Source organism: Phycomyces blakesleeanus (genome assembly GCF_001638985.1).
Source record: "Phycomyces blakesleeanus NRRL 1555(-) unplaced genomic scaffold PHYBLscaffold_9, whole genome shotgun sequence".
In the NCBI taxonomy this organism is placed as follows: domain Eukaryota; kingdom Fungi; phylum Mucoromycota; class Mucoromycetes; order Mucorales; family Phycomycetaceae; genus Phycomyces; species Phycomyces blakesleeanus.
In genome coordinates, this window is record NW_017265142.1 from 1,026,933 (window position 1) to 1,045,842 (window position 18,910).

The 18,910-nt window shown below is 36.4% G+C and overlaps 4 protein-coding genes across 4 annotated transcripts; 2 read left to right on the forward strand and 2 right to left on the reverse strand.

Moving 5' to 3' along the window:
* The first annotated feature begins 314 nt into the window (after positions 1 to 314).
* Positions 315 to 1,139, forward strand: PHYBLDRAFT_40143 (hypothetical protein). Its single transcript, XM_018440140.1, has 2 exons — positions 315 to 606; positions 776 to 1,139. The coding sequence occupies exons 1-2, from the start codon at positions 370 to 372 to the stop codon at positions 851 to 853; spliced, it is 315 nt and encodes a 104-aa protein (XP_018292459.1). The 5' UTR covers positions 315 to 369; the 3' UTR covers positions 854 to 1,139.
* Positions 1,140 to 4,937: 3,798 nt separating this feature from the next.
* PHYBLDRAFT_78856 (hypothetical protein) lies at positions 4,938 to 7,769 on the reverse strand. The gene is made up of 6 exons (XM_018443394.1): positions 7,583 to 7,769; positions 6,182 to 7,433; positions 5,905 to 6,007; positions 5,451 to 5,796; positions 5,228 to 5,386; positions 4,938 to 5,132 (listed from the first exon to the last, which is right to left on the reverse strand). Exons 1-6 carry the CDS (start codon positions 7,725 to 7,727, stop codon positions 5,005 to 5,007), a joined length of 2,133 nt encoding a protein of 710 aa, XP_018292460.1. The 5' UTR covers positions 7,728 to 7,769; the 3' UTR covers positions 4,938 to 5,004.
* A 1,220-nt stretch (positions 7,770 to 8,989) lies between these two features.
* Positions 8,990 to 11,235, forward strand: PHYBLDRAFT_186790 (carbohydrate-binding module family 13 protein). Its single transcript, XM_018439284.1, has 4 exons — positions 8,990 to 9,479; positions 9,569 to 10,148; positions 10,298 to 10,448; positions 10,560 to 11,235. Exons 1-4 carry the CDS (start codon positions 9,254 to 9,256, stop codon positions 10,683 to 10,685), a joined length of 1,083 nt encoding a protein of 360 aa, XP_018292461.1. The 5' UTR covers positions 8,990 to 9,253; the 3' UTR covers positions 10,686 to 11,235.
* A 2,788-nt stretch (positions 11,236 to 14,023) lies between these two features.
* On the reverse strand, positions 14,024 to 16,280 carry PHYBLDRAFT_97033 (hypothetical protein; the record flags this gene model as incomplete). Its single annotated transcript, XM_018443995.1, has 5 exons — positions 14,024 to 15,049; positions 15,142 to 15,248; positions 15,347 to 15,449; positions 15,666 to 15,920; positions 16,119 to 16,280. Coding segments are annotated over 5 exons (1,653 nt in total), but the record flags the coding sequence as incomplete, so codon positions are not given.
* Between the last annotated feature and the right edge of the window lie 2,630 nt (positions 16,281 to 18,910).

Here is an 18,910-nt window from a genome sequence, read left to right on the forward strand (position 1 = left end):
CACATAAAAAAAACCCCCAAACTAAATCAATAAAGCTTATTAAACAATTACTTTTATACCTATTTGTGTCAATTAATATCAGTTTCTCTATATTTACAAAGTATGATCATTAACAATATTTTTTTTTCCTTTGCTTCTTTTTATATATGTATGTATGCATGTATCTAACTATCTAATATTAATTATATTTCATTTCGTTTCATCTTCTCTCATTTTATTTCATTTTAATCGTGACAGGGAATCTTGTAAATGGCTTAGTTAACCCTTTCCAAAGAGGAAGGATTGAAACGGAGTCCAAGGGCCAAAGAAAGGAGGATAAACAAGTTCTTTTGTAAAACAAAAAAAATACAAAAAAACAAAAGCTCCAACATGGTCGTCCGCATTCGTCTTGCTCGTCATGGTCGCCGCAACCTTCCTTACTACCACATCGTAGTTGCCAACTCGCGCTCGGCACGTAATGCCAAGCCCCTCGAGAAAATTGGCACCTACAACCCTTTGCCAGACGATACCGGCAACAAACTTATCAACCTTGACTTTGAACGTACAAAGTACTGGTTGACTGTCGGTGCCCAGCCCTCTGAAATTGTAGAAAAGTTGTTGGTCAAGGTACTAAAAAGCAAAAAAAAGAGATAATTATAATTATAATTACAATGAGAACTGTGAATTGCGTGTATATATATATGCACAATCCAAGTTGATATGAATAATGAAAAATGATAAAGAAATAACACGTCTTATTTTTTTTTATTTATTTATCCGTGCTGTTCTCACTTAGGCCAAACTTGTTCCTGAGGGACCTAAGCCTTGGGCAAAGGAAGCAGCAAAGGCATTCTCAGCTGAACCCACCGTGTAAATTAATTTCAACAAATAAGAAGAAAGAAGAAGAAGAAGAAGAGAAAAAAAAAGAGATAGACCACTACCATTACCATTACCATTGCCACCAAACCTACCAAACCATAACGACGATAACGACGACACTTACCATAAGAACAACATCCAGTAGCAGCAGTAGCAGCAACAGCAAATAATATCATTGGAAATAAGGAATTTTGGCATACACCTTTTTTTTTCTTTTTCTTTTTTGCTTAATTTCATTTTGTGTTATACTACGAGCTGTGGTTCGGTTAATGCATCCAAGCCTTGTGTGTGTATCGGTCTGTTACGCATTTGTTTTGTGAAAGGGGCTCAAAGGGAAGTAAGGGGTGCAAGGAGAGTATAGATGAAACAGGTTATTACAAAATTGCGCGTACGTGTGTTTGTATGTATGTATGTGAGCGTGGGAGAAGGAGGAGGAGGGGGGATGACATACAAGGTATATCCTTATGATATTATATTACACGCACTGAAGAATAATATCCAATAAATGGCAAACAACAACAATAATAATAATAATGGTGAATTTTATAATACAAGGGTTGGTATATATATATGTATATTATTAAGTAATAAACTGTAATGGTATAAAAACTAAACTGATCCTAATATGGACAGCCAATGAAAAAATTCTCTGATCTATAGGCCCAGGCAGTTGAAAAATTACTTAAAATAGCAGTTTTTCCTTTTTAGGAGAAAAATATGTCGATACTGAAATCTCATACTGGAAAAAAAAATCGGGTTTTTTACCCATGAAAGTCTTCTTAAAATGCGAATCTTGAGTGTCATATCAGACGCCAGAGGTAAAGTATGTTTACCTTATACTACTACATGGTTTATATGATACTTTATTCATCAACTCTATTTATTTTATATTGTCTTTCTTACTTCAACATCTTTTAAAATGACTCATACGAAATGCATAATTGTGTAAATATATACATTTAATTTTTTATTAAAATGTATTGTAGCTGATAAAGAATAAGGTGAATAGATAATATGATAAAGAATAGTAACAGATATATGGTAGTGTATATATCACGGCTTTTAAAAAAGAGTATTTTTAATTGCTAGGCTCGTAGCTAACCCATCTAGCCTTTTTCTTGGCTTTGGGCTTCGACAAAACAATGGGGTGTCTATTTGAATTGAGTGAAGGTGGGGCGGCACTTATAGCAATTGGTTGCTGAGTAGGTGGAGGAGTAAAAGGAGCAGAGGTAGAGAAAGGAAAAGGCGACGTTGAATGAGTAGTAGAAAGAACAGGAAAGATAGGCAGTTGAGACAAGCTGGCGTTGGTATTTACGCTTTGAGAAGCATTGTTGGTAGCCATGAGTAATTGCATTTGTGAATTTAAACACTGTTGCTGGATCATGAGGATTTTTATGTCCTTAGCCAGTTGCTGTGTCGTGTTCATCAGAAGCCAATTCTGCTGGTTACTTTGTTCAATGAAGTTGTTGAAAGAGTTTTCATTTTTCTCAAATCGGCTGTCTTGTTGTTGCTGCAATCGTATGATCCGATGATTTACTTCTGTCACTCTGTTGGCTACCTCTTTGTTCGTACCGACAATGTTAGGAACAAGGCTTTCATACTCTTCTAGTCTACCAATGGAAGGGCTGGTAATGGCAGCTACAATATCCTCTTGGAACATTCTGAAGCTGTTACTTGAGAACGGAAGGTTTCTTGTGTTGATGTGCTTGTTTTCTTTGTTCAAGTACAAGTAAACGACTGCATCTTGTAAGATTATTCTTCTGCATCGTATCAAGAGTCGTAAAAATCCGCGCTTTGCTGTATTGATACTGCTTTGAGTTGCTCTTTGCTTTCCTTTTCTCTTTTTTTCTTTCGACTGCAATCTTCCATCTTCCTCCACGAATTCTACGGAATCTGCTTCTTCATCTATCTCCAAATTTATGATGTTTTCATCCTCATCCTCGTTCTCATCGACTTCATTCATCTCCTTCTCACAGACAGCTACCCACTCTGCATTACCGACACCGAAATAGTCTTCGATCCAAGGAAATACCATCTTTTGTAATTCCATTGGCGGTGACACGCCATTTCTTGCTAGTGAGAAAGGCTTTTCCCAAAAGCCAGCCATACCTCTGGCAAAAGGAGATGGGAGTTTACCCAAGTAATGGGTCTCCAAACGACCAAGTCGATCCTTCCATCCTCCTCCTCGCTTGATCAGATCAAAAGGTATCCCTAAGCCCTCAGCTTCCATTGACCCAGCATGACGGCCACCGTGCGTTACTCGTGTGGTGTATATCTCTTCATCTGCAAGTGCCTTTTTTGCAGTTTTCCATTGAGAAGCGCCAGTTAAACTCTTCTCAGGGCTGGTACGTCCACGCAATACCTTCCAGTTCTGCCATCTGTCTTCGTTCAAGAAGTCACCACTGGTCTATAATCTTTATCAAGAAAGTTAGAAATTATTTTAAAAAAGTCCCTTTTTTTAGCTGGCCAACCTACTTGAAGCAAACTGAACATAAAAAAGGCAAATGCACCAAAAGGACATCTGAATACGTTTTCATGGCGCATGGCACATGCAAATTTGACTTCTCCTTCCTTCAGAGTCTTGCCCTTGTCTAGACTAAAAACCAAAGCAAGAGCCTGTTGCATTCCTTTGTGCTGTTTCTTTGGAATGATCGTGCAAAAGCAATCCGCAAAGTTTAAATTTCTCAAATCCTGATCCCTAAGTAGCATATGGTGGCGGGAAGAGATAGAAAACATCTCGCGCAAGCCTGATTCGCTGTCAGAAGTCCAAAGGCTCTTCAGGATTCTTATAAGTTCGCCAGACTTATAAGAGTCCCGAATCACACAATGGGCTGCTCTATCTACGTTTGTTTGTACTTGGTCGTAAACAAGGTCGTGTTCATACTTCTTGATCAACTCGATCACTTCTTTAGTCTTCTTGGGAGACGGCCATCCAACTTCTCGGCGCTCGGACTGGAATTCGTGCAAGAACATCAAGACTTTCTTGTATTGATTGACAGATTCAATACCTAAAGGAACTTCGATAACTTTCTTGCTACCGTTCTTGTTAGAAGGAGCATTCTCAGCAACTATAAAAATGGGTTGATGATTAAGTATAATTGACGGATTTTTTTTTATGTATTTCATGCAATTTTGTATTACTTTGGAGCAAAGTCAATTGTCTTTCTTCGTTATCTTCTGTTCTTAAGCCAATTTGTGTTCTAACATCAGTCTCTACTGAAACACTTTTCATATACGTTCGCTTGAAAACAAATTCTTTGAAGAAAGCAATAACAAATTCAGTGGGCCCAACAGTGTATGGATACTGAAAATCAACAGGATATCTGTGTCGGTTTTTTTTCGCAAAAGTCCTTCAATTTAAGCAACATTAAAAAATGAATACAATCAATACAATATAGATTCTTATTCTATTGAGTTGAGACATACCTTCCAATGTTCTAAGGGCATTCTGTAAATTGCGGCAGTGCTGGCACGTACTTTCATTGGCAAAGCCTTAAGTGCAAGCTCAAACTCAGACACATTGATTGACGAGCTACTTTGAAGAGCAACAAAGGCATTTGAGCCAACAGAAGTAGACAAATTGGCTGAACTGGACGATTCAGCTGTTGAATTTTCAACCAGCATAATCCTTTTCGATGGTCGACCCCTACGAGCTTTCTTAGGCACCTCTTCAGAAATTGCAGCAATACTAGTAGGCTATAAAGATATATTGTTAATATTGGTGTGCATTTTTTTTGCATATAATCTATTGTCTGTTTTGTTTATACTTGAATTCCGCTAGAAATCTCAGCTTCTTGTTGCTCAATTAAATGCTCTAGTTCTTCCGAATCACGCTCGTTAACAAAGCGTCTCTTAAAAGCAGTGATATTAGTAGGCAAGGGCGACATAATAAATAAGTTTTTGAAAGAAAAAGAAAAATTTAATTTTAAAAGTTAATCAAACTGTGGGCAAACCAGTAATTTCAACTCGCGAGTTGATAATACTAGAAAGTTCCAACAGAATCAATAGTATTCTCAACTCGACTTTCAGTTTAATCAACTCGCTACTACCATATTTGGAAATTTCGGAGTAAAAATAAAGACATTTCATTGGAGGATCCCATTTTTTATTTCCAAAAAAAATAAAATGAGTTACGATACTGTTGGTTTACAATCTGGATTCATTTGGTACAATCACCATTGAAAGGGGTAATTCTACGTCAAGGCCAGAAAGAACCAACTGAGCATAAGTCTTGCCTTGGCGATCAATAGAGAGAGAGCAAAGGCCACCACCACCTTTATGAATAAAAAAAATAAAATAAAAAAAATTCATTATAAATAAATGTATAAAACACTATATAGGTGTGTGTGAATTTTAATTCTTTGCTTACCTAGAGCTTTGGTGAGTACAAAGTTTAATGCATTGAGTCCGGGTAGCTCAAATCGGGTGACAGATCCTTTACAAAGATGTTTCATATACTCTCTTATTACTTCTTCTGTCACCGAACGTTTGATGAAAGGCAAGTATTTTGGATCCCTTGCAATGATACCTACAACAAGTAATAATTATACATCTCATCCACTATTATTAATTTTCCAAATCATTCCTCTTACCGATATTGCACACGTCTCCTTTATCTCCACTCCGCCCATAGGCTACATCAATCAGCTTTACTTTAACCATGGTCTCTGAAATGGTAGATGGTTCTGGAATGACAGGTACCACAAGTGGAGTTGCAAATGATTGGGTTTCATCCCAAGCACCCCAGGGCACTACCACTGCTGCTGCCGATTGTTGAATGGCAACCGTATCAGCAGTAGAAGTAGATTTTTTGCCGACCACGAAACTGGTCTCGATAGAAGTTTTTGGAATCAGACAAGGAAAGTGCACGAGGTTCGGAACAGACTTTGGTCGACTTCCAGCCGCACCAGTAATACCAGGGGCCATACAAGTAGCCGCCTTTAAATTTTTATTTTATTTTATTTTATTTTTATACACACACAAAAAAAATGACATGTAAATTATATATTATATTATATTATTAAGATGTCTATATAGATAACTTACTGGGCTTATTTCCATGGCAAATACTTCAAGTGCCTTGGGATTGTCATGGTGGGCTGTCAATCTCAGTATGATTTCTCTGCTTGGATTTGTAGTCTTATTGGCTCTAATAATAAATTTTTTTTGTACAAAAAAAAAAGAAAAAAAAAAAAAGACAATGACAAGAACAAGAACAACAAATAAATAAATCTACCGACAAGCTACTAGTACTGGTACTAGTAATAGCACTAATTCTAATGCTAATGCTAATATTAATGCTAATTTTTCTAATTTTGCTTACCCAAAAAGATGCTCACTTCCGAGTGCTTCGATGTTAAGGTCTCGAAAGTCAGCTAGACCCAATTGTTTAAACAGAGCTTGGGATCTTTGCTGGATGGCCTGGCCGACCGCGAGTGCCTTTTGGCTGGCCTCATGGCCGGCCACGACCAGCTCGGCACTGATTTTCCAGCCGTCGACAAAGATACCCGAGCACTTGAGCCATGGAGTGGGCCGGCTTCCCTTGGCCCCCTTGACAAGCACTCGGTCCGGCCTGACCTGCGACACCGTGACCTGGCGCATGTCCAGGATAACGTCGGGCAAGAGATAGAGTGCAGGATCAAGGATCTCGTAGAGAATCTGTTCGGCCACCGTGGCAGGAGTGACGAGGCCTCCGGTCTGGAGAGGCTTTGTGACCACAAAGTAGGTTCCGGTCTGGTCAAACTCGACAATGGGGTATCCCATGTTGGCGTACCCGCCAAACGCAGACTGCGCCGCCAGTCTCCAGTCGGTAAAGTTCCCGCCCGTGGCGTGGCAGCCGCACTCGATAATGTGGCCTGCCAGAGAAGCCATGGCAAGTCTGTCGTAGTATTCTGGATCCTGGTCGTCGTTCCAGCCGTATTCGTGGATCAGTGGTCCGACCACCAGAGCAGAATCGACGACGCGGCCGGTGACGACAATGTCAGCCCCGGCATCCAGAGCACTTGCGATGGCCCTGGCGCCCAAGTATGCGTTTAGTGACACGATCGGTTCTTCTGGAGCTGGCATACGGTCGGCGTCTAAAGTGTGGTTTGTGGATGAGATGGTTGAAAAGGGTTGCAGGTTAGGTATAGACCCAAGACAGACTGGTGCTGGTGGTAGTGTTAATGGATGATCTTTATGATCATGTCCTCGATTACTACTTTTGCTACTATTGCGACGATTATTAGGATCACGACTATAGTCAGGACGTGAAGAAGGATTGTTGATATGATTGGTGTGCTGAAGAACATCATCACCAATGACTGCAGCTACAGTCAGGGTAGTGTGGAGATTGAGTTTGACCAAGAGGGCTTCGATGGCGTGTTTGCACTGAATGGGGTCTAGGCCGCCAGCATTGGTCACAACCTTTGTTCGATTTTTTGCTAAATCGGGGAGGATAGGATGTAAAACCAGGTCGATGAACTCTGCGATGTAGTCTGTGGCTTTTGGTTGTGGTGGTGGAGGAGTATTATTCTTATTGTAATTCGTGGCCAGACGGCGTTTTCTACGTGATGCTAGAATACCCACAGTGATCTCTGTCAAGATAAAAAAAAAGAGAAATTGTTATTTATATAGATAATAAGGTATAGAAAGTGGGATGACTTTGTGTCCAAGATATGCTTATATATATATATATATATATTTTATATAATAAATAGGTTTAGTGAGAGATAGAGAATGTTACCTGCCAGATAGTCTGCAACAAGGTAGTTTAGAGAGGAGCCCTCATGTTGAACAAGTTGACGGGCAGCAGCGGGAGAGTCACCCCAAAATGCTGAGTAGCATCCGATGCGAACAGTGCGTGGTTTAGGTTTGTGAATGAAATCCATTCTTTTGACCAAAGAGATAGAAGGGTAAAGAGGAGTAGAAAAGAGAGAGAGAGAGAAAGGGAGAAATGTGGAGTTGAACAAAAGAAGAAGAAAAAAGAGAGAATTGATTGGCTATAATGAAAATGTGTATATATATATATATATATATATATATATATAATAAAACAAGTCTGTTTGCTTGTTTGTTTGTTTTTTGTGTGTGCGTATAAATCATAAATAAATAAAGAATGTATAGCATAGGAAACCTTCTTACTGGTGTTTCAACTTTAAAGTGTACAATTTACAGGGTACAAGGTCTGATTTTGGGAAGAAATAAGCTGTGATAAATAGGTTAGGAAAAAATCAAGAGCAGAGAGGAAATCCCAGGATCACTTGACCATGTAGACAAGACATTGTTTTGTATTGCATTGTATTGGCTACAAACGAAAAAGCCCAACAGTCTAGATGAGTTTATAGAAGCATTTCTTTGCTTTGCTTTATGTTGGATCCCAAACCATGGCTTAGAACCTTTCTAATTTTCCTATATAGAGTGTGATGAGCTTAGTGAATGATTTGAATATTGACAACCGCCCTTTATTTTATTTTATTTTGACCAAAAAATAAATACCAGTAAATTAAATATGTACAAAAATATACAAATTTAATAATATATATATATATTTTTTGACATTTTTATATAATATGCTACGTATATATTATCTTGGGGGGAAGAGCGAGTTATTTTTACTTGATGATGCGAGTGCTTCGGCCGAGTCCTAAAATATAAAATGGTAAAATAGAATATAGAACAAGGCGGTGGGTCCCAGGCAACACTGTAAGACAAATGCTAATTTGACGAATATTATATATATATAAATTATAAAATTTATTCACAATAAAATAAAATAAAATAAAATAAAATAAAATGTATCTATAGAATATACACATATATACATATATGTAAATATGTATCTGTATAAATGTATATATAATAAAATATTCTAAACCTTGTCAGATTTACCTTGAGGATCCAGGGCCCAGTCTTTGGGATCTACCGATAATATATATATATAAAAAATAAGAGGGAATGAGGTGCGGTTAGTGTAGAGTATAAACTTTAAATAATATATATATATATATATAAATCAGAGAAGAGAAAAGCGCGACAGACTATCGGAAAGTGAACCCAAAATCATAAAAAAAAAAAAAAAAGAAAAGAAAAAAATAGCTATAAAACCCAAAGAGATGAAATTCATTTCAACTTCCTTACCCCCTCTCTTAACCCATCTTCTTTACTTCTTCTTTACTTCTTTACTTGAAGAAATCCTGCCATTAAAAAACAATAAAAAAAAACAAAGAAAAAGACGTACAATATTATTTATTTGATTTCAATTGATTGATTAATAAATAAATATAATTTTTTATATACATACAAACTTCTATACATCTTTACATAAAATAAATAATAAAATTAAAATTAAAATTAAAATAAACCGATTCTTTGATTATTATTTATATTTATTTTTTTCAATACTCCTTTGTAATCAATGGTTCCCACCCTTACAAAACTCGACGGAGACTGGTTCTACATCAGGACAGTCTCTAATGGCAACGTAGCCTCTGCTGGGCCAATCATCGCAGCAAACGACGTAGAGACCACTAGGTCCGAAATCCGTGTCGAACCACCAAAATATGACGACAGCGAACTCTGGTGCTGGAAAGACCGAATGCTTGTCAACAAATCTAACGGAATGGTAATGAGCATTCGTAAAGGTACAGTCAGACAATCAATCAAAAAACCAAAAATGAGACTAACCTATTTTTTATTATTATTATTAAAAACAAATCTTATTTTTTTTAAGGTCGCCTTCGTTTGATCGAAGATACCGAGATCTGTCTCTACCCAAAAAAGTCTGACGAATACATCAGCCAACAACAGTGGGGTGTTCAACACGACGACTGCCCATTTGGAAAACGACTGGAGGGATGCCTTTTGTACTCTTTCCATAGCAACGACTGGGTGTTTGATATCCAGACCCATGTAGTGAATGGCGACACGAAGCTTATCCTGTTTCCTTACAAGACCATCGATAACGACACCCAGCGATGGGAGCTTGTCTCACCAGCCGACATTCTTCAATACAGCAGACCGTCGTCAGGATCACTGTCCTCGTCATTCTCACCAGTATCCCTATCATCACCAACCGGTTTCCAATCAAACTCTGTTTCTGCATTCGGGTCACCCACCATCGGCGACCTTTCGCCCTCGACATCGTCCTCTTCATCCCAGATCATGTCCCAGGAACTAAACGGATCGATGGAGTTTGCCTGTGGACTCAGTCCCTCAAAGCGAGGCTCCCAAAGCTCGGCTACCGGATTACCTCTCGAGACCTACCGAGAAAATCACCAGGCAGTTTACCATGGCAACGGAGTACCCTCAAGGTACAAAATTAAAAAAAAAAATACAGAAATTTGGACTAGCAAATTCTTTCTTTTTTTTTATATATATTTAACTTGCTGATTTGATTATAATCTAAAATAGATTTAGAGTAAATAAACTAATCTTTTTTGTTTTTTGTTTTGTTATATAGTGACAAGATATTGGCAATGGCAGCGGCATATCAAACATGGTTGGACTGGAGCCAAGACAAGCAGTCTCAGAGTAGCCCCACCGAGCTCCAGAACCAAAGAGCGCGACACGAAAAGACGCGCGCACGGTTGCAATCGATGGCACGGACCGAAGTAAGTTTTTTTTTTTTTTTTTAAATGCCCGGTATAATATATATATTTTTTTTTAAAAAAAAAAAAAAAGATTTGAAATTTTATTTATTTATTTATTTTTTTAAAAAAAAGGTAATCAAACTTGTGAATGCCAATACTACGTCTACCTCTAATAACCATTCTGCCCACCGCGACAATACCATTTCATTGACTAACCGGTTCATCACTCAGCTGTATGAACAGATGCCAATGGCCTAAGTATGGCTTCTTTTATATCTACACTCCACAAAGATCTTTTTTGTGTGTGTAGAGTGCATTTGTATTTGCTACCTTGTTGTACCTTGTTGCACCTTGTTGTACCTGCATTTGTATTTTGTATTTTGTATTTTTTATTTTGTATTTTGTATTTTGTATCTGTGACCTGTAGGCTTTTACCAGTTATCAGTTTACTTGTATCTTTTTCTTTTTTGTACCTTTTTTTTTTTTTTTATTTATTTGCCTTACCTTTCCTTTGATACTTTTATACTTCTTTATTATTTCTTTTATTGCACCTCTCTTTTAACCAAACAACAGCAAAATTCATTCGCTACCTTTCCTTACCTTATCTTACCTTTAAAAAAAAAATTCTCTGTATGTTTCTTTCATTTTATTTTTGTTATCAACCAGTTTATGCCACTTCTTTTCTCTCTCTATTTTTTATATATATATATATCAGTATTGTAAACACTCGAACCATCACAGCACATCACCAAACAAACAAACAAACAAACAAACAATAAATCAAAAACATTGATATGCATGTACCCACAGACATACAATATAATATAAAAGATAGAGTCTCATCACCAAAAAGAGTAGAGTAGAGTAAAGTAAAGAGAGTACATGTGCTACCTTTAAATAGATTTTTAATCAGATGTGATCACCACACTAAGCTCACAAAGAATAGTATTATATACATCTACAAAGATTCTTTTTCTTTTTTTGGATTAACATAAAAAATAAAAATAGAATAATATAAAACAAGGGGATCTCGGAATGATGTCCGTTGGCGCAAAAAAAAAAAAATAAGAAAATGAACAAGTCCGCCCTGCTTCCGATATTATAATATATAAATATAAAATATATTATTTCTTTCCATGGGTCAGGGTATCTTTATTTATGAATATTATAAGAAGGGATTGACCACTGTATTGTGACCCTTCCTTTTTATTTTCTTGTGTGTATCTCAAGATTTGTGTTACAAGATCTTCTCAGTTCAAGTGTCTCTATGTATTGTCTACTTGGCCGCATTAATTATCTACAATTACAACTATGCTTTTCTTTCTTTCTTTATTATATTATATTATATATTCAATGGTATTCCCATTCACACAAAGGATAATTTACATGTCAGAATACATATGTAAACCAAATACTTGAATCAATAATTGTGTATATAAAAATAAAAATAAAAATAAAAATAAAAATAAATATATAAAAATTGTTTTAAATACAGATTAGGAAATGAAGATAAAAAAATAATAATAAAAAAAAAAAGAACTATTCTCTTGGCTGTGTATATGTTGCTGGTGTATGGAATTTGTTGTTTGTGCGTGTATATGTAATCGAAGATAAAATAAAATAAAATATAGGGTTAAAGGGAAGATGGGGAAGTTTAAAAGAGGTTATAAAAATAAAAATAAAAAGGGGGGTTTGAGGAGGAGGAGGAGGAGGAGGGGGGGGGGGATAATAACAACATAGAAGAAAAAAATAAGGTTAGAAAGGGTGGATTGTAGTAAAAAATTCAATGATTTTTACTTCCTTTGTTTTCATATTCTAAAAAAAAATTATCTTTCTATTTCGATTCCTGCTTCATTCATTCATTCAAGTCAATGTATGTTCGTGTGGTCTACGGGGAAGATGTTTAAATTGTCGCAGATCATGCTCTGTCAATGGCTCTGGTATCGACTGGCTAGAGTGCAGCGAACTATTGCTACCAGTGGATGTTGACGATGTAGGACATATGTAGTACTGAAAGTCAACAGCAGCAGGGTGTGTGTGATGAGGATTGAATTTTGGTAGTCCATTGTTGCTCATATGCGAATAACCCTGATAAATACTATTCGATTGATCAGAGTACAACTACAAAATCCACAAAATGTTAACCAATCAATCAATAATAATAATAATAATAATTACCATTGATTTGTGTCCATCTAATCCAAGACTCATCGATGTATTGGCTGTACCAGTCGAAACTGATCCATGTCCATACACAGGATTCATCAGTGATACCTGGGGAGGGTTCATCCAAATATCCACATTTCCTGTCAACCCAGAGCTTCCGACTCCACTCCCACTTCCTATTACTGCTCCTCCTCCTCCACCACCACCACCACCTCCTCCTCCTCCTACAGCCGAAGTTCCACCGCCAACACGGTAACCGAGTCCTCCGCTTCCTGCCATGGGTAAATTACGTCTGTGTTTGGCAAGCGCAATCTCTTGCTCGGTCGACTGCTCCAGAGGCGTGTCAAAAATAGCACGGATATTCTCAGCTGTTCTTGGCGAATTGATATCCCTGAAATGTCTCCAGGAAGCATCCAGCACATTGCTTCCACTTGTACTACCAGGGTAATCAAACAAAGAATAACTTGAAAATGTACTCAAAGAAGGTGTGGGTGATTGTGGTTTTTGCTGTTGAAGCTGTTGAAGCTGTTGCTGTTGAAGCTGTTGCTGTTGAAGCTGTTGCTGTTGAGATTGAGATTGATGATGATGATTATGATGATGGTTTTGCTGTTGCTGTTGCGATGGTTGATGAATATGGGATTGGGATTGGGATTGGGATTGTTGGTGTTGCAAAGGTTGGCTCTTTTGTGATTGTATTGATTTTGAATGTTGGTGTTTGTACTGCATTCCTGGTAACTCAGCTAAACCAAAAAACAAATCAATCCCCCCAAAAAAAAAACAACAAAACATGTAAGAATCATTTTCTTCTGTTTCTTGACATCAACAAAAGCAAGAGGGTGGGAAGGCGAGAAAGAATCAAAGGAGAAGAAATAAAAAAAAAGCCTCTTTCTCTCTCGATCTATCTCTTTTTACTAAACTAAACTGTACAGTAATATACCGTACTCCACTCCACTATACTGTACTGCAAAGTACTGCACAACACTGCAATGTCCTGCAATGTACTGCATTCTATTGTATTGTACATCATTACACTATTTACCTGAGCATGTGACAGAAGGGAGGACCTTGTTTCCAAAAGAAATTCCAAAAGAGTCTGTCACAGAACTGGTGCTACTAGATCGTTTGGTATGGAAGGCCGGTTTGGGAGGTGGGTCATCATAAAGTCTGACATGTTGAGACTTTAGGAATCCAATAAGAATGTCGAGTGCTGCAGGTAGACAATCAAGGTTACCCTTGTTCATCTTGAGTACAATAACCTGGTCGTCTGCGGCACTGATATGCATACCCATACTAAAAGCCATACCAATGCTGCTGGTGCTGCTACTAATACTGCTCGTGCTACTACTGCTACTGATATTGTTGTTGTTTTTGTGGTTCTTATTGTTCTTGTCCTCGGTTAAAGTAGTTGGCGTAGCAGAATTGGTTGTCTTTACATTCATTTCCTGCTCAAGACGATCAACCACGGCCTCTTGGTAGTGATCAGAGTCCAGGATTGCGATCAGATTGGTTGAAAAGGGCACATGGATACAATAGTCTTCTGGCACACAAGCTCTCAGCATCTGGGCCGCATTTCCGACCTGTGCCTCTGGGCCAACCAGAGTTACGGCATCGCTGGCCAGTTCGTGGTCCGGCCAGAGTATGCGCGTGTTGGCCTTTTGGGAAATGTCTTTTAGGTACTGTTCGTTGTCCCGGATGAGTGTCCTGTGCATCCGAAAGGGAATTCCGACTGTCTGGACCACAAAGTCCTTGTCCTTGGCACTGATCAACTCCATAACCGCATGTCGCAAGTTGTCCAGATTGAGCTGGTTCTTCATCGGCGTTCTGGCCACCACATTGTCATCGTTTCCGTAATACCCTCCAAGCGCGGCAAATTCCTCGGCGTTTGAGAACTTGACATAGACGCCGTACTTTTTCATGATGCGTTGGATATTTTTACCTCCGACGCCAATGATACGCTTGTGGTACGTCTCTGGGACATAAAACGAGATCTCGGCAGGAAGTTCTTCTTGGAGCAAGGTCAGGCCATCGAGTGCCTTGGTGAAGCTGGTGCTCTCGACCTCGATAATGAAGTTGTATTCACTGAACGGCATGAACTTGATCTTGGCTCCCGAGGTCTTCATGATCTTGTTGATCTTGCCGCTCTTCTTACCACTGATGAATTCGCGTTGCTCGTTCGAGAGCTCGACGCTAAAAGTGGTGTCTTGGTGGAACATCTTTAGGAAAGTCATTTCGTGTAGTCGCTGGTAGACATTTCGAACCGCGCGCTCGGTGCCGTGGACCTCGATACAGCCAGGGTCTGTTTTGTAGGCGACTTCTGCGCCTGATATCTGGGACAGTTGAGTGACGAGATTGGCGAGGTTTGTGATTGAGTTGAAAAAGGTATTTGAACCGTCGGTGCCGTAGATTGCCCCATCGCGATTGTTAAAGTAAAAGCAAGCCTCATAAATTGAACAAGCCTTGATGAAGGTATCAGTAATAAGATTAAGATTAAGATTTAGATTATATATATTTAATTATATAAAGGTGTTAATTACCACAATTTACTTACAAGGAAATTAAGGGATCGAAGGGTGCGTTCTGCATTAACTCGGTTCTCTGCATAAACAGTAACAAGACCAGTACCGGAACCAAGTGGAGGCAAAGCAATAAAAGAACCTATATATATATATATATTTGGTATATTAATAAACAGACTAATTCGATTCAATTGACTGTAGCTTGTATAGTCAACTTTATTGATCTTGATTTCTTACCATTGTCATGCATGATTGTGCGCAATTCATCTCTGCGGTGAAGGAGCATCCAGTCTAGTTTACGGGCGTGCATGATTGTATCCTTGTGGTACATGGACTTGGCCTATATATATATATAAAAGGTGAATAAAGTAAAATAATATTAATATTAATTTTAATAATAATCACAGTAATCATAATCATAAGTCTTTTTTCTTTCTTTCTTACTATTTTTCTATTATATATATATTAAATTGCTACTGCTACTATTCAATATAATTACTTGAATAAAGAAAGAGAATAGAAATATTGATTGATCGATTGGTTCTCTTTGACTCACCTTTTGAGCAGCAAGTTTAGTCAGCATATCTTTGACGCGAGATACGCTACTAGGGTCTCCGGTAATATAGATTGGTGGAGAGAATTCTGAAGAGCTTTCAGAGGCATTATTATTGAGAGGGTCAACAAAGGGCGAAGGAAAATAGATGTTTGTCAAGGTTTCTTCGATAATAGGCTGTAGAGCTGTACGTTTTCTGCCACAGATGAGAGGTTGTAATCGCAACGGGATCTTGACAGTATCAATGCTCAAATCGGACTACAGGCAAAAATAAATAAATATATGGTTATTAATAATAATAATAAAAAAAAAGAAAGAAAATAGATAGATTTAATAGACTCGATGATAATAATATTATTATTGTTATTATTAAGAAGAAAGAAAAAGAAAATTTGATAAATCAAATAATAATAATAAAAAACAATAAATAAAGCTTGATTGATATTGATACATTACCAAAGAATCTAGGATGGTCAATACGCGTACACGGGCTATTTCAGCTTGGGGAGGAAGTCCATCGATCTTGATTGTGATTGTGTTTTCCGAGGCAAATGCAGAGTGTTTTGGTGGTGGATTGGTGATTTTGATGATTGTTCCGGTTTGTTCTTGGATCTCGTCGCATGGGATTCGTAAAAGGGTTAATTGAGGACAATCGTGAACGGGGATCTTGATATCGAGATTGATCTACAGTGAGAGAAATATTACAAATGACAGTAATAATAATAATAAGAATAAATAACAATGTACATTGATATTTTCATTTAGTTTCTTTTATATTATTAAATATTAATAATATTAATAATACTTGTTGTTGTTGTTATTGATATAATATAAAAAATAATAATAGAAATAATGAAAATAATGGAATCGTGTGGTTCTGTTTTATGTGTAGGCTTGCCTTGAAGGGTGAATGTTGAAGTAAATCGGCACGGGCGGCCATGACGGTGTGTAGTTTCCCAGCAAGGGAAATAGTGTAGTCGGTGGGCGTGTCTACCAAAGGCGTCAAATGTGGCTTGCTCGAGGACAGTGAAGCATCGGGTGCAGTTGAGGCCAGAGCAATTTGACAGCAGTGGCGAGTCATGACGTTATTGCAGGTATCGCGCAGGTTAGCTAGGACTGAGTCGTCATGACTGGGGGAGGAATCGTAGTTGCTATACTGCCCAGACGCGGGCGGGGCATAGCAGAAGGAAAATGCTGCTGTCTGAGACATTGGTATCCAAAAGTAATAGTAAAAGTAATGATAATATTTTCTCTTTCTTTTTTTTTGTTGGTTTGTTTTCTTTTTTTTTTCGGTTTTTTTTCTAGCTTTTTTTTTGTGATCTTCTTTAAAGGAAATGTATGTATAAATATATGTATGTTATATGTATATGTGTATGTTATATGTATATATGCGTCTGTCTTGGTTGGTCTATAAATATATATATATAATATATATATAATTCTGGGTTGTGATTAATATCAATATTAATTTTTGTAAAATGATTATGCTTAAGGGTACATTTCTTACAGGTAAATTGGTAGTGTATGTTGTGTATGTTGTGTGTATATGTGATATATATTTTTATATATATATATATATATATGATATATTATATATATATATATATAAATAATATTATATATATATAAAAATATATATATCTATATATAAAATAAAATAGAGAAAAAAAAATATATAAGAAAAGAAGAAAGGAAAGGAAGAAAGTAAAAGGAAGAGCAGAATGTATTTGGCAGTACGTTGAGATTTACAAGTCTTCACCTCAAAGATGAAACATTACCAATGCCTTTAAGGCTTTATTATTATTTTCTTTTTACTGTATTCTTCTGTATTTTTATATTATATATGTATATATGTTTATTATATAATATAATTTTATATACTTATTTCTTTTTTTTTTAAAAAAAAAATTTATTCCTGCAATTTAAACAATGGCAAATCAGTAATACGTTGATGTCCTTTCTATGTATGTAATGTAGTGTAATATGTATATAGATGTCACAATAGAAAGCCAACGATAAATCCAAATTACTAAACATTGGAGTTTAAGGAGTCTGTGAAATCATTACAATTAAAAATATTACTACTGATTATAAGAATAATAAAATCAATAGCATTTCAAAATTGTTTCAATTATTCAATTATTATTTTCATATCCATTACTAGTACAATACGTACAACAATTGGTTCTACAACACAGATAGATATATGTCATTTTATTGACATTATTACATATACACTTTTTTAATTGGCCATGTTTCTTATAGCTGAGAGTCTTTTTTTTTTTTTCCTAAATTTTTTGTTTACCTTTAATTTTTTTTTCTTTCTCTCTCTCTCTTCATACTATTATTTTATTACTGAAAAATTCTCTTTTTTTTTTAAAAATATTATCCATGTCTTTTATTTATATTTTTTATATATATATATATATATAGAGAGTGTGGATATTCACATTTATTTGTCAGCTTATTTTCAATTGATTGAATATATACATACATAAAATAGCTATTTCAAATTACAAGATAATATTGGTATCTGTCAGAGAATATACATTACACCTAAAGAGCTGCTAGGATTCTCGGTGTACATACATATACACATGTATATAGATATATATATATATATAGATGTATGTATGTATGAATACAATTGAGAGATGTGAATACCCAGTAAGGTAGAGAGCTTGTGTGACTGGGAAATTCTCTAATTTACATTTGTGCTCTAAAATAACCACTGTGACGTTTTTTTTTCCTGATAAACTTTTATCTGTCATTTTTTTTTTAAAAAAAAAAGATTAGATAGAAGAAGTAGAGGAGGAGCAAGAAGAAATTACAATAGACACACAGATATAGATATGGATATGTAAAGGAGAGACAATAGAAAAAAAGAGGAAATGATTGTTACCATTAACACTGCCTGTCATTGCCACTGCCATTTATGCACCATAAAATATATAGTAATAGTAATAGTAATCATGATAATTATAATTATAAAAAATTATTGTATAGAGCTGTATATCAATGTAAGCAATAGAATGTCAGTAGAGTTGTTGAAGATCTGTATCTTGTTATTGCTGTTAATTAAATTCACTAATTTACCCTAGCAACAATAGTAAACCATTTTGGAATGTATAAATCAAAATGATAAACACTAGCAATAAATACAGTCAAGAAAGGTAAATGATCGACATCAATAATTGGAAAAACCTATATTATTCGTCGATAATCAGTTTGTTTTCTACTACATGTAT